The 15,327-nt window shown below is 41.7% G+C and overlaps 2 protein-coding genes across 2 annotated transcripts; one reads left to right on the top strand and one right to left on the bottom strand.

The window, feature by feature from the left end:
* The first annotated feature begins 1,144 nt into the window (after positions 1-1,144).
* On the top strand, positions 1,145-4,932 carry Vajk4. Its single transcript, XM_076811450.1, has 2 exons — positions 1,145-1,697; positions 2,796-4,932. Exons 1-2 carry the CDS (start codon positions 1,443-1,445, stop codon positions 3,951-3,953), a joined length of 1,413 nt encoding a protein of 470 aa, XP_076667565.1. The 5' UTR covers positions 1,145-1,442; the 3' UTR covers positions 3,954-4,932.
* A 7,641-nt stretch (positions 4,933-12,573) lies between these two features.
* On the bottom strand, positions 12,574-14,930 carry Prosalpha5 (proteasome alpha5 subunit). Its single transcript, XM_076809649.1, has 3 exons — positions 14,775-14,930; positions 13,853-14,413; positions 12,574-13,348 (listed from the first exon to the last, which is right to left on the bottom strand). The coding sequence occupies exons 2-3, from the start codon at positions 14,411-14,413 to the stop codon at positions 13,181-13,183; spliced, it is 729 nt and encodes a 242-aa protein (XP_076665764.1). The 5' UTR covers positions 14,775-14,930; the 3' UTR covers positions 12,574-13,180.
* Positions 14,931-15,327: the final 397 nt, after the last annotated feature.

Raw genomic sequence — 15,327 nt, 5'->3', positions numbered from 1 at the left:
GACGTGTTAACGAATTTTCACTTCTTTGACCTCCCATATCTTAGAATTTAATTGTCACCGCAACTTGAAAATTTCGTGTGATTGGTGTCTCATTATAAGGTATCGTTTGGCATAAAATTCAGTTAAAAAATCGTGGGACCAAAAGGAGGCGATTTCTTGGGTCACTTTTTGTCGCGATGCAATTGCAGGTGTGTAGAGATAGATACCGATAGCATCTAAACGTGATGAGTTTTGATTTAAATATTCCAGATACATTTGTCTAAATATATTCAGATCTACAGAACCACATGATTGCAATTCTTAGGCGATAACGTCACGCGTTACATATCCTCGCGACGACTGGAGACGCGCGAAGGAAATCATGGTTCTGCCATCGTGCAAGTATGCGAATCATGGTTGCGTGAACGTCAACTTCCGTCAATTTACTTTTAGTGCCCCGTGTTCGCGATATAATAAGGAGACTGCGCTTCACGATGCGCTGGTTACCGTAATCAAAAACACATTAGATGTACGTGCGCTTTTAAGGAGTCCGAGGAGAAATGGGTCAGACTTAATAATCGTCGTAAAACGCAACAAGTTTGTGTACGTTTATGTGCGCTAAGAGAACGGGGAAACGTAATTAATATCTGGGGAAGGAATACATAAAATACACATTTTGTAAATTAAAGGCAGATACGAAATTAGTTTTAATTTAATTAGAAATTCCTCCAACGCGAGTTGAAGCAATCCACACTTGAGTAAATGAAATTGAGGATCTCCTCCTTAATTAAACGAAACGCAATATTCACTACACTTAGGAAGTTCGCTGGAGTGTAAACATCAAATATCATTTATTGAATCTTAATGTGTATCGTGAATTTCATTGGAAGTTACGAGAATCCATTAAAAATGTACAGTTACTAATTTTACGTTTCACAGCCACTCTGTTTATACAAATTTATTCTATCTATCTAATTTACCACTTATATCGAACCAGAGTGAAATTAACGTAGATTGAACGTAAAGATCGGCCACAAAGTATTTATCCAGCGTACAATTAAATTTCTTAACGTCTGTTTAAGCCTGCTACTATCTATCATCAGGAAAAAATGCATTGAACGATGAAACTTGGATTCACCTTGTTCAGAAAGTGCAATTACCATTTTCCAATCGCGTAGAACTTAACAGCAACGTGCTAATTCAAGCGAACCCTACCGTGTAAATAATATGGAACGAGCATGCTCTGAATTCGTCTGATTTTTCTCGTTCAATTCGCTTCACCGCTGATAAACAAAGTTGCAATTTTGGGGTCTGTTTCCTTCGATCGGACATCTATGGCTTAAAGCCCGAATTCTGCGAACACCGAGACGTCGATCGTGATATAGTATCGTACGCAAGCGCATCGTCAGTGGCTCCCACTTTATCTTAAAGGCATCTAATGAAAACGATTTCTACGGATAGCGATGGAACGTGGTAGATTAGCTGAGCGACGCGGCAGAGAGCACAATTTCCCGTACGTTATCCCGGCGTTTGCGCGGGCACGTTTTTGCAAATGCAAAACGAGACGCACAAGTGTAATACGTACGATGAGGTGCAGCGAAAGTACAGAGCCATTATGCCGGGGAGTATATATAAGGCTCTGTCTAGAAAACGAAGCGGTTCAGTTAGTGGTTATACGCCACCTCAAAACATACGCGAACTCAACGATGAATATTAAGGTAAGCGATTCCTATTTTCCGCGGGCATAGAGGATTCGTACGGGTTTCGGATCGGTTGGACAGTCGCGATCGACGTCTTGCGAATTGACTAACTGTTAATAGTGGAAGGCACGATTCGTGTGGACGAAATTGAAGCTGTTTGGTCAGACAGATAGGCAGTATACGCTTTCGTGGGTTTAAGAGCTTGCAAGCTTTTAGTTTGCACAATGCTATACTTCAGTGATTTTGTGTACAGTGTAGGAAAGAACGAATTTATCCGACCTTGGGACCGAAGAAATCTTATCATTTCCTTGGAGATTTTCGAAGGAAGAAAGCTCTTTTTAATCGACTATTTCCATTTCACAAAAAGAGAAGATTAATTGTCCCTAGCAGGATACCGTTTCAAAGATTCTGTTTTAAGAGGAATTCGCAATATTGATGTTTAATGAAGTAAAGTATCCCAGAATTCTGGGATTTACCATTTTGGAGGGTTCGTTTGAAGATGAAGACGTAGATGAAAAGGGTCCCACCGACAGGCCACACACGAGGCACACTAATGGTGTTCCAATATCAGAATTATAATCTCCTTTTATCGTTCGCGACTCTAAATATATTTATTATGCATTCTCGAATATAGTAGACGAAATTTTGCGATGTCTACTGGTTCCCCGCTCTCCACTCACGCATCAAAAAATATTAATCGCTGTCACGAGTCACGATAAATATTCGTGGAGACGGACTTCATGCTTCCGCGTTCGAAATAAAACTGACTGCTCGAGCGCGTTCAACTTTGGAAAGACGTTAGTGTTTGCCTCGAAATTCACACAGAGAAACGGTAGGGCAGACGGGGAAATCAGTCAGCGATAGGAAAGAAGGATCACTGTCGTCATTTTTTAATGCTACGCGGTACTTGCCTGCAGGATTTCTGACGGAATAAGGGCAGAATTTTTTTTCGAGTGTTCACCTCTCTCCACACTTCTCAACCTCTTGACCTACACCTGAATTCCTCCTACGCTCTTTAAACGCACCGAAGGTCCAACTGAAACCGAAGCTGCGGACGACAAAACCGTGATTTACCATTTCTTTCACGAAGGAATTCACTTGAACTTTCTCCCGCAGATCGCCATCGTCCTGGTGGCACTAGCCACGCAGGGGAGCTGCGCGAAGAAGTCGACGAAATCGGCGGAGGAGAAGAGCGCGTCACCAGCGACGGACTCATTAGCAGAGTCGACGGAGAGGAAGACGGAGAAACGTGGTCTTCACGGTAGCTACGGCGACTTGGGCGGTGGAGGTGGTGGCGGTGACTACGGAGGTGGTGGTGGCGACCTCGGGGGTGGTGGCAGCGGCGCGACGTACGACCATCAGGAGCACGTGAAGACGGTGACGGTGGTGAAGAAGGTGCCCGTGCCGTACGAGGTGACGAAGCACGTTCCCTACCTGGTTGAAAAGCACGTACCGTACGAGGTGAAGGTCGGCGTGCCGCAGCCGTACACGGTCGAGAAGCACGTACCGTACCCGGTGAAGGTGTTCGTGAAGGTGCCGGTGCACGTGCCCCAGCCGTACACCGTGGAGAGGAAGGTGCCGTACGAAGTCAAGGTACCGGTGGACAAGCCCTACGAGGTGAAGGTACTGGTACCGCAACCGTACACCGTCGAGAAGCACGTACCGGTGCCAGTGAAGGTATCGGTACCTCAGCCGTACACCGTCGAGAAGCACGTGCCGTTCCCAGTGAAGGTGAAAATCCCGGTGCCGCAGCCCTATCCCGTGGAGAAGCCAGTCCCGTACGAAGTCAAGGTACCGGTGGACAAGCCGTACCCGGTAACCGTGCCCAAGCCGTACCCCGTTACCGTCGAGAAGCCGTACCCAGTACCCGTCGAGAAGCCGGTGCCCTACGAGGTCAAGATACCAGTCGACAAACCGTACCCGGTGCCCATCGCCAAACCGTACCCAGTGCCCGTCAAGGTTCCAATACCTCAGCCGTACCCCGTCCACAAGCCTGTGCCCGTAGCCGTCCCGAAGCCTGTGCCTTACCCCGTCAAGGTACCCGTCGACAAGCCTTACATCGTCGAGAAAGAAGTACCGTACCCCGTGGAGAAAGAGGTGCCAGTTCCAGTCAAAGTACCCGTGCCTGTCGTGGTGCACGAGGAGCACGGAGGCGGAGGCGGCGGTGGCGGTGGCTACGAGTCGATTTCCGGTGGCGGCGGATACGGTGGCGGAGGATACGGTAGCGGTGGATTCGGTGGCGGTGGATACGGTGGATACTCGCATCACCGTTGATCTCGATCTGGTGAAAGGTGATCGGACGGTCTCTTCGTTGTTAATTGTTTCGTACGCGCGCTTGCTGGATACTCTGGCGATTGTCTCTCTCCACGGGGAACGTAATATGAGGATGTACCGTCGATCAAAGTAATCGTCGAGAATACAAGCATTCTTCTTTCGAATCAAGATATTGAGTAAACACTCGGGATTTCGGGTGGCACTAGTCGCGCGCGATCATCTCGGATCGCGTGGGCGTGATAAGTAATGCTTTCTCGACGAGCGTAACGTGTCTTTCAATTTGCGTAACTTAAGATTGCTCGAGTTCTTGGTGACAGCGCTGTATAAACACTGCACAAAGTCGGTACAATATGCTTTTCGATGCACCGTTTTGGTTTAAAGAGGCCGATCGCGGCAGTCTCGATACACAGTTGGGTTTAAAGTTAAAAGAAAAACAGAGTGGAAGGTGGAACACTTTATCTTCTTTGATTCCACTCGATTTTTTTAAATCTCTTCCAAGTCCATCTGGCAAGCTTGAAGAAACCTATATCTTGAATTCCGTTCTGCTGTTAAGTTCTAACGTCTAAAGATAGCACAATTTCGTTCCACTGGATAAGGAAAGTTTGTAAAAATCGCGAAACATGAAAACACTCGTCTAAACATGCTTCTATGCAATAGTCGCGTTTTGCCGCGCAATTCTACGCGTTGTGTCTATCTTGCTGTTCCAAAGAAACACTAATACCGGCGCTTAAGCGAGCTTTACGCGCGCTAGCCGATGTTAAATAATCGTTGCTGGCAAAATTACTATCTTGCCGCAGCAACAAACACTTGTACCTAATTTAAGTTAAGATATCTCCTTTTGTATCAAAGATTTTTAATAAATATTCATCTATCATGGACATGGCCCTTTTTCAATTGCTTTCTCGACCAATTGAATTACAATCATAAACTTCGAATGTAACAAAAATCGACTTTCCAGGTAACCACGAAGAATTCCTACTAACTGCAGGTGAACTTCGTTAGAAATAATCAAAAATCTAGGGAAGGGGAACAGGAAGGGATTATAAACGATCTACGTTCTAATAAAAAGCCCCGCAACATTTCCTAGCACCTCGCTCGCAATTAACAACGTCCGAGCGACTCGTCCTTTCCACGAACTCCGCTAGTTTTCCGCGACACGTAACATTTTCACTTAAAATTGCGCGCGAAGGTGTTAACGAGCCAGCGCTTTCTCGGAGCCGTGTCGGGCCTGCCGGAAATCTCATACACGCGCGAGTTTCACTTTTGCAAAATTACTCTCGCTTTTCGCGCCACCGATCAACACCGCCGACCGAACCCGAGCGAATCGGGGGAAAAAGGAGAAGAGGGAATGAAATGGGAGGCGTTACGTGAGCATCGCGCTTCTTTCACTTGTGTCGAAGGAGATCGAGAATGCATCTAAGCATCGCGCGCATTAAGGAGGATTCGCCAGCGTTTACTCGCGCCAGGGTCTGTTTCCGCATTCGCGTCACGGTCCAAGGACTTGGATCGAGCCTGGAGAAGCAGTATCGAGCGCGTCTCGAGAAATCGAGCCGCGAGGACTCAGGAAACGGAACTGCCGCAGGAGAGGACGAAGAAAAATAGAAGATGAATATCCCAGATGTGCCTGGGTGCTTCCGGGCGTACTTTCGAACACAGGCGAATCTTAATCGTTACGCGGTCGCAATTAAGAATCTCCTATACGAGCTCAAGAAAGCATTACTTTCTCCGGGGCTTCTACTCGCGCACGTGAACTCGACACGCGTGTCTAGGAACGCCGCGGGATCTCCTTCGAATCTAATAGCATCCGTTTTCGCAGAGCAAGCAGATTCGTTTTCGAGTTTCTAGAATATTTCGGAAACGGCTCGAGTAGAAATATAGAATCTGGATTAGATGTTCGTTTGATCCCATCCTATTTGCAGTTTCTAAGTTTGTAACAGTGAAAATTGGTAAATTATTGCAGATGTTTTCTCATTGCTAATAAAGTGCAAATACCGTCAAGGACCCAGTTCCTGATCACTTAAGAGTAACTACCGCGGGTTTTTAAACGTGTAAAGGGAAAACTTAACCAAGTTTAAACGATTTTTTGTTATTTTAGTAAATCTGTGTTTTATCTTTAATTTGGTATTTAAAAAAGTGCGCACACAATAATAATTATTTTATAATTTAACTTTGAAAGTGAAAAATGCAAAGGGAGCAGTTTCTGATCACCTTCACACGTTTTACTATGAGCTATCAAATTTTGCATATAAATATCAAAATACTTCATAATTATTTAGCAATTTGTTAGAATAAATTTGTATCATAATAAGCTTATTATTTGGTTCGTTTTCCTAAACTGATCAGGAATTGGGTTCTGATCAGAAACTGGGTCCTTGACGGTATAGGTATATCGAGAAACAATCGACGAAGGCTTCGTCCTCCGCTTAAAATCTCAATCTTCCTATTCCACGTGACTTCGTTTAATCCAAGATTTTTTATTTTATTTGTAGATCACCGACCTACGATATAGCGAAGATATATCTTCATCATTTTGATCTTCACATCGATCTTCATCGTGTCTGCGATATTACTGACGGCGACGTCGATCATTGTACTTTTTTTTTCGGTTATGTAAAAAGTTATGCGATTCGGGAACTAGAAATGATTGTACAACGGATACATAACCGCGGCGAAATACGAAAGTGTTTGCGCGCGGCTCGTCTTACTATCTAGACGATGAACGAGCGGCGGCTTTTGTGAAAGTGAAAAAAATCGCGACGATTCTGCCATGCGTGAATTATAGCTATGCACGTAGTGGGTATCGACTCCTTCCTGCATCGGGATCCCGTCTTCTTCCGGTTTTCTATTGGCGCTTCGGTAATAAGAGGAAAGTTCCTTCGTCCTTTTCTTTCATTGACTATCGCCTGAACTTTGTATTTCTATGATAAACAGCGTGCTCACTTTCTTCCCCTCGTGCTTTGCTTTCTTTTCCACTGCCTGTGTATTCGCACTCGATTAATTCTATACTTATATCAGCACGTAAGCAGCACACGTTGATGAACCTTCGAAGCACATTCATTAAGGCCAATAATAGGGGTAATTTAAAAAGCGACGGTCTACGCGATGCGCTTAAGTATTATGATACATATTGTAAGCGGTAAGGTAAACTTAAAGAACCTAATTACTCAATCTTTAATATCTTGCTGCAACCGAAGTTACATCACGGTTAGTGTGACTATAGAGAGTTGAGATTGACTGGGTAATACCCAAAGTAGTGCTCGATGTAATTTACTACGTTCAATCTTATTTTATTCTGTTTCAAATATAACCGCGAGACTTCTATTCTATTTATCCACTGCTTTCAAGCGGATCCATTACTCTAAATTCATTGGAGGAAAGCGTACCTCACTGTTAGTCCGTACATACCTAGCGACAGCTATTTGCGATTCGATATTCATTTCAGTAGAAGAGAATACCATAGTTTCTCGACGGAACTGCAGTGAAAGCAAGCACGTTATGAACGATGTTGCTTTCAGGAGAACGATCGTCGGGCCTGCACTTTACATCGTAAAGATTTATTGGACGTGGCTTGCTCAGAACAAATAAGATATGTCCACCCATTCGCAATTATCCGCCGACATTTGCCACGAAGAATTTCGTTCCGGCTCTTAAACGCCAGTAAACTCGGCCGTACGTTTTCTGTCTACCGGAAGAATATAACTCAATGTTACGGCTCTTTTGTACCGGAAGGATTTGGAAATTCGCTCTCACTTTGGCAAGATTAATATATTACAATTAGTTCCTGGAAAGGTGCGCGAGCAAAGTGTGCTTCTTTTTCTTTTTTAGGACTTTATGGCTACGGTTAAATGCGATTAATGAAATTTTCGTGGGACGTTTGCGTATTCGTGACGTGAATTACGAAGTTTTTAAACGGTTGACAGAGCTCGAGGGAAGGTTTGACGAAATCACCACGAAATATATTGCGCCACGTAAATAATAAAAGTTGCACGATGATTGCTTCTCCGTACTGTGGAACATAAGAATTTTAGAAGAATTTGCGAACACTACAGGATTGGGGAGAAAAATGATTTGAAAAATGATGGAAATTAAAATGGAAATTCGTGGTAGTCTTTGTGGATTAATCGATTCCTACCGAACACAGGTATTGGTGTAGAATTGAAAAATAGTAGAAATAACAAGGCAGAAATGATATGATAATAATAAGTCAAGAAATTAATTATATTAAGTGAATTATACGATTTCTTCTTAAAACCCGCGACTGTGCTCTCTTAGCTTCTAATGTCAGTTCATAGTTACTCTCGTTTCCAACCCGAACCTCCCCATCTGTTTCTTCGATTACTTCATTTCACTGATTCACTGTTTCAATGCATCCACACTTAAGTATACAGAGGGTGGCCAAATTATTATACTCAAACAAAAAGGGTTGAGATTTTATAAGTTTAGGCAATGGAATTAGGCTGTGTCTCTGCGAAAAATGTTCGCAGAAAATATTTAAGAACCTTATTTTAACACTTGAAGTTTCTAGTTTTTGAATCAAGGACCCAATTTTTTTTCATCCATTATGATACTGTTTTCTCAAGATGAAGCGCAGGAAACGAAGTTTCAGAGATTTTTACCTAGTTGGAACGTATGCACGGACCAAACAAATTTTTTCCGGTAAATCCAACGAAGAGCTCTTATAGAGCAAACATTTCTGTTTAATTTCGTTGCTTTGGTTTTTTCGTATGATTTTTAGTGACCGAGTTATTCGCGATCAAAGAAAAAAGGTACTTTTCACTTTGAACACCGATAACTTACGAACTCATGATCGTAGATAAATTTTCGTGAGTGTTTTGGAAAGCTAAGAAAGTTTCCTTTCAGAACCTTCAGTTGCCAATTTAAGATTTTTTTAAATCGTATTAAATCCATTTTAAAACGATCCTAAACATTGACGAAACTGTTTTGAGTATAATAATTTGGCTACCCTCTGTAGATATACGTTTTGTACGACACAGATAATTAAAAACGACATAAATGAAAGGACAAAAAACAGTCACAAATCGATAAATTTCATCTTGGTGACCAATATCGCACAGCAAAATAATATTACCCAAAATACGATTAAACGACGCAGCAAAAAACTCCCCAATGAAATAGGGTGGATGTACCAGTAAATGAACCCGTACCAGTGAATGGACAATTTATATTGAAATGAGTAAAATAAGTTATTAAAATAAGCAACTAATTAATTAGAAACTTCTATTAATTTCTTGCTTCATATCCAAACAATTTTTGCAGCACGTGGAATCAATCGCGCTGCAAACATCTTAATATATAAAGCAGAAAGCTTCTGTATGTTTGCGTGTTTGTCTGTCGCCTAAAACTTTTGAACGATAAACTCTGGGATCATGAAATGTGCCTCACCTCATCAGGGCTGACTAATCCAGATAAATGTGACTATTTAAAAAAAAAAATAAAAAACCTAAAAAAATATTTTTTTCTTCTGAAATCAGAATCTAAATTTCGGGCGAAGCCGAGTAGTAAAGCTAGTAATTTTATAAAACTGTTCGTTCATTAGCCTTAAGTGTTCATTTATTGGTGCATTTACCCTACCACCTCTCCCTAGCGAGCGTGCGATACGTTTCCGTCATTATTATCCTTCAAATTGAAACAGCACAGTGTTGCCCGAAATCGCGGCGATGGCGATGAAAGGAGTATCCAGGAGTTTCCGTGACGGGGAGATCTGAATCGCGTAAATTCAGAGGCTGCGAACCCATTATCGAGTTTCCCCCGCGGCATCCATCTATCCGCCACCCACCCATCCGTCCCTCTTCATCCCCGTTCGCAGGCTCCCTCGGAACGGGGGAGGAGCCTTTTATCCAATGCTGCGGGTGTCGGGGCGCGACTGTGAAGCGAAGGCAATTATCGTAGCGAAACTTGAACGTGGCGGCTTCGAGGTTGGCCGACGCCACCGAGACTCGACGGTGTGGGAGTGAGTGTTTGGCGTCTGATACGAGACGGGTCAGGTCCCGGGGGATTCTCAGGGACTCAAACGGGACTATCCCGACGCTCTCTCGTCGCAGTTAATTACAGAGTCCTCCTCGCTCTCCTCCTACACCATTTCCCTTAGACCAGCTCCTCCTTGAACCCGTATCGCCATCGAGGCTTCCTCCGCGGATTGTTGGACGTAGACCTTTTCCGCGAGCCCCCTTCATCCACTCTATTGCGACACCGCGTTCCGTAAATAATATATGGATCAGCTTCTGTTCTCTAATCATGTACGGAGCATTCCATATTTGAAGGGAAAAAACGAGGAATCTCCATTTTTCGTGATTTTGTGATTTATAGCATATTTTGGTCTGTGGCAACTGGGACTACAGAACTGTCGAATCACAAAGAGTTATAAAGTTCCAATACCCCCGAGAGATAACGTTATGTAGTTGCTATAGGTGCTGATTAAAAGCAGGAAATGTTCACTGTGCACTGGAACAAAATAAGAAATAAGCTGTTTTGTGACATTCCCTGTTTTTCCCCTTACCCTTTAATCCTGATAGTCTGTTGAGCTATTCCCGCAGCGTTTACTATTACCAGGTGCCCCGTTCTAGACTCTCACATTACATCACCTCATTCCATGGATAATATCGCCTCTATACGTAACTTCCATGCTTAAGAAAACGCAGCGTACGTGTCACGTTTATTAATTGGTAATACATGGATCATTACATCCTACGATCATATGTCATTTCCTACATAGTGGTTCTTAGACCCCTTCCTTGAAGAACTGGTGCGGTTCTGGATAGAAATATCGAATGTTACTGTACAATTTACCTTCCCTTAAAAAAGCTTCACAGAATTCTGAAGTTTCAAGCTACTATATAGGCCTCTTCACTGTGTTTCGAAAAGGGAAACATTCATGACTCACAGAGAACTTTAACCATGGCAATCCATGCTCCCTATTTATCATTCATCCTTACAAGGGTTGACAGAATCGACATTTCGAGCGTTTTGTCAAGAAGAGAAGGAAAATGCACGTTAGCTGCGATACAGTTTAGATCGAGTTTAAATGTATGTACACACAGAGGCGCGTATAAGTGGTTTGAACAATCAGTGGACGGCAGAGCATCCCCCGTGGGAATCCGAGCGAGCGAATCGTAGCGGGATTGAACGCTTGAAATGGAATAATATCCAATAATCTGGCAGCTGAGAGAACGGGATAAAAAGGGACGTTTTATCGGAACATCGCAGTAACCGAGAGCGGTGCCCAACCATTTCCGCCACAGGCTCGCTTTCCCCTGCCCCCCGCCCTCCAACCCCCTCGGCGAGCCGGGCGAAATTAATTATTGATTTCGGATACGGGCATTCACAGCTCCAGAGCTTTTAATCGAAAACGAACCATCCGTCGCCGTCCGTTTCCGTTCAAACGCGAATCGAACAACGACGCGGTCTAGAAGTCCCTCTGTGCCACAGCTTCTATATCGCGGCGTTCCTTTTAGAGCAATGCCTGTTTCGTAGATAAAAGGGGAGCACCAGGCGAACTCTCCCTTTTCTTGCGATAAAAACGTGTGTTGTGTTTTTACTGAATAGCCCGTTTGGCTTTTTGTTGAAAGTCGGTTACTGATTATATTTATAATGACACTTTTTCAAGGGGGTTTTGAAAGTGATTTAAAGGAACATTATTTGAGTTTTCAGGGGTGAGAAAATCTAGAGACAAAATCGAGTACTGAATTTTGTACTGCGGCAAATAGTATATGTATATCGGCAAATTTAATGAAGATGAGATGAATATTCTTTATAAGTTTACAAGCTAATCACCAAGAATGACAGTCGTTCCTGACAAATGAAAAATCCTTGATACTTCCAGATGTAATCAATAATTGATCACGAAAAGAATTTAAAATCCATAATTTCTCATCAGTGGCGCACCCAGAGGGGGCAGGAGGCCCTGGCACTTCCAAAAAAAAAAGGAAAATTTCGTTGAGATTAATGTAACTCCTTGAGTTATGTAATCCTTTGAGAGATTAATGTAACAACGACTGAGGTAATTCAGGAGCTTTGTAAAAAGAAAAGAAAACTGGATTATATTCTCTAAATAAATTTTTATAATCATCTAATGAACTTTGTTGAATTTGCATTAAAAATATTTTTATCCGGTCAACTCAGCTCAGGTCAAGATTAAATCCTGAGTACGCCACTATTTGCTGCACTGTTGCACCACTTGCAGCAACGCAATGCAAGTTATTTACGTTAGAATACAAATTTAAAAAGTAAGATATGTCGGCATGAATTAGGTACATATGTTCACACAGACTTATTGAATGAATTCAACATGTTTCATTTTTTAAGGCATTCACAGCGACTCGACACACCGGTGTCATGCCTGTGGGTCCTTCCCTTAAATGTAACACTTTCCAAAGGCAAAAAATGCGTTGAATTATACACTAGAAACGTTATTTTTGTATTTATCATTATCAGGATCTTAATAACTTCCAAGGGTGCCTTAAAATTAACATTTCCAACGGTAAACCAAAAGTCATAGTTACGCTGTATCATGTCTGTGGGAATGGACAGTGAAAATAGCGCCGCCGTGATCGCGTTAATAAACCAAACGATAAGATGCACACATGCAAAAATTGAAAACGAATAAATTCTACAAAAATGGTTTATTATGTGTTACCTTGGCAAAGCCGGAAAACTGATAGGATAGGATAAGAAGAACATCGAGTAATGGAAACTTCGCTGCAGTTGTTCACCCGTTCATGGATATGGATGGGATTGGATCAGAGATAGTGGATCTTGATCGTAGTGAATCTTCTTTTGAAGACGGTAGGTTATCGATTAACTAAATCAAATGGTAAAAAAAGGAAAGGTTTACAGTGATATGGTTGGACAAATTAAAATCAGAAATGTGTAAATTACTTCGTTCTATCAAAGTGAGAATATTAAAGTGATTTCGGGAAATCGTACAATTATGAGTTAGTAATGCGTGTGTGTGTGTATAAAGGTGATTAGGAATCACAAGGAATTCTTTGATAATATTAAAGACATGATTCATAGGTCACTACTTTCGTTTGTGGATCGAAAAAAAAAATGAAAATATAAAACTGGTCACTGTGTACAAATTACATATTCTTTGAGTGAAAAATGTATGTATAATTTGCAGTTATATAGCTTTCATATAGTGCATTTCTGCTGTTCATAGTTTTATATATTGATATCAATAAAATCAACATGAATTTAAATGCTAAATTTTAAGCAATATCTTTAATCACCTCCTGCAATTCAGCTTTTTCAAACATATGAAATAGTTTCTCAGGTGTCATTGTCATTACTTCTATATTAGTATCATTCAGTTTCTCTTCCATGACCTGCTTTAATATTGTCAACGCTGCTTTTATTGCTTCTTTCAGCGTTATAGACTGCAACAAAAAATTGAACAACCAGGTACAGTAAATTTCTTCAATTTCCTACTTATTTAATATATATCGCATTATACGTTGCTCGAGATACGAAAACGCGACTGTTTTGGTTGCAAATATTTTTAATCAACGTAGAATAAATAAAAGGTATTCGCTTAATTATGATATATGTATAAAAACTTTATGAAGTTAATGGTATGCAAACAATAGTACCTAAAAGTTTATATACGCAAATAACGTCTGAAATTCTAATTATATATTTATAGAAAATTCATAATAATCTTTACTAATAATCGTTACACCTACAACATACTAGAGCTGTTACTTTTTGACCCGTCGGGTACCCAGCTACCCGGAACAACTTCAAACCATTGAATGTGGTATTGTTCGATCATTTTTGGCTAACATCAAAAATACCAAAGACAATAAAACTTTCAATTGCTTGAAGTTGTTTCGGGTAGACGAGTACCCGACGGGTCAAGAAGGAGCAGCTCTACAACATACCTTATGATACACTTCTTCAAGGTTTTGTTGAGCACCTTCGCTTCCCGAACCAATAGCTTTTGCATCAAACTGAATGAAGGTGCCCGAAGGATCCATGTGGTACAGTTGAGGTCCTTTCTCGTCGATGCCAGCAAACAACATGGCCACACCAAACGGTCGTGACATAGCGCTACCATCGTCGTCGCTATCGCCAAACTGTATAGCTAAATTCGAAACAGCCTGCGCCGTTGACTCGACAGTCATTTTCTCATTGTAAACAAACCAATGGTTCTGACATTCTGTTCTAGCACGATCGATCATCGTTCTAGAATCTGCTATTAATCCTGACGCAGCGCATCCAATATGCTTATCAATTTCTACAATTTTCTCTAAAGTTGCTGGTTCTATTAAAGAGGACGTGATCCGCTTCTCTACGGCCAGCACTACACCCTCCACTGTTGCAATCCCAATGGCAGTAGAACCAAGTTTTATGGCTTCTATAGCATATTCAACTTGGAATAACCTCCCTTCTGGTGAGAAAGTGTTAACACCATGATCATACTCCGAACGAGTGAGAAACATCTGAAAAGAAAGATACATGTTGTTAAAACATAATTCGTTATGATTGTTTCGAATACTTGTTATATTAATGGTATTTCCATCCCAGTTTCGAGGTTATGATTCAGTGCATCACATATCAAAGCATCTATTATCAGTTTAATAGTGACGTACAAAAGTGATATATCTTAAATATAATTGCAATGTGCTCAATATTCTTCAGTTAATTCAACAATGATCGAAATAATCGGACCAAGCTTAAGCGAACTAAGGTTAGCCTGGAATGACATAGCAAAACCAACAGTTCGTGTCACAAACTTACGGACACAGAAAATAAAATGCAATTTTGAGTTCGATACATATCTTGAAAGGTAGGAATCTTTACCTTTAAAGTAGATTCTTCTTTCAATAAAAGCTGATCAGAAATTATTTTAAGCCGACTTGACAAACGCTAGTCACGGAGTGACTTGAATCGATGGCGGGGATAAATACAGTGGCGACAGTGGCGTAACCATGAACCTGATTCAGGTCCATGGGCCGGTATTCATAGGCGCTAATTATTCTTAAGCAAATGCTTAAGCATTCGGCATCCTTTACTAGCTAATAGATTAGTAGAGGATGCTGCATGCTTAGGCATTTACTTAAGAATAAGTAGCGACTATGAATACCGACCATAGAGAGTGGCTGCGTTCAGCGGAACCAATCGCTACGTAGGCGCTCACTGATTTTTCGCTGAACGCTACCGCTATAGTGATCCTCTAGGGAGAGATCGGTATAACCGCAGCCATTTTGGAGAAAAACCGGAAATAACCTAACCTAAATGTTTATCTACCTCTTTCTATCAGTATTTCTCTCTCTCTTTCTGTCAGTATTTCTGTCTCTTTCTTTTTTTACAGTTTTTTTCTCTGTCTACTTCCGCTTCTGCTCCAAAATCGCGG

This window comes from Andrena cerasifolii, chromosome 4, assembly GCF_050908995.1.
Source record: "Andrena cerasifolii isolate SP2316 chromosome 4, iyAndCera1_principal, whole genome shotgun sequence".
Classification (NCBI taxonomy): Eukaryota; Metazoa; Arthropoda; class Insecta; order Hymenoptera; family Andrenidae; genus Andrena; species Andrena cerasifolii.
This window is presented reverse-complemented; position numbering and strand designations above follow the sequence as displayed.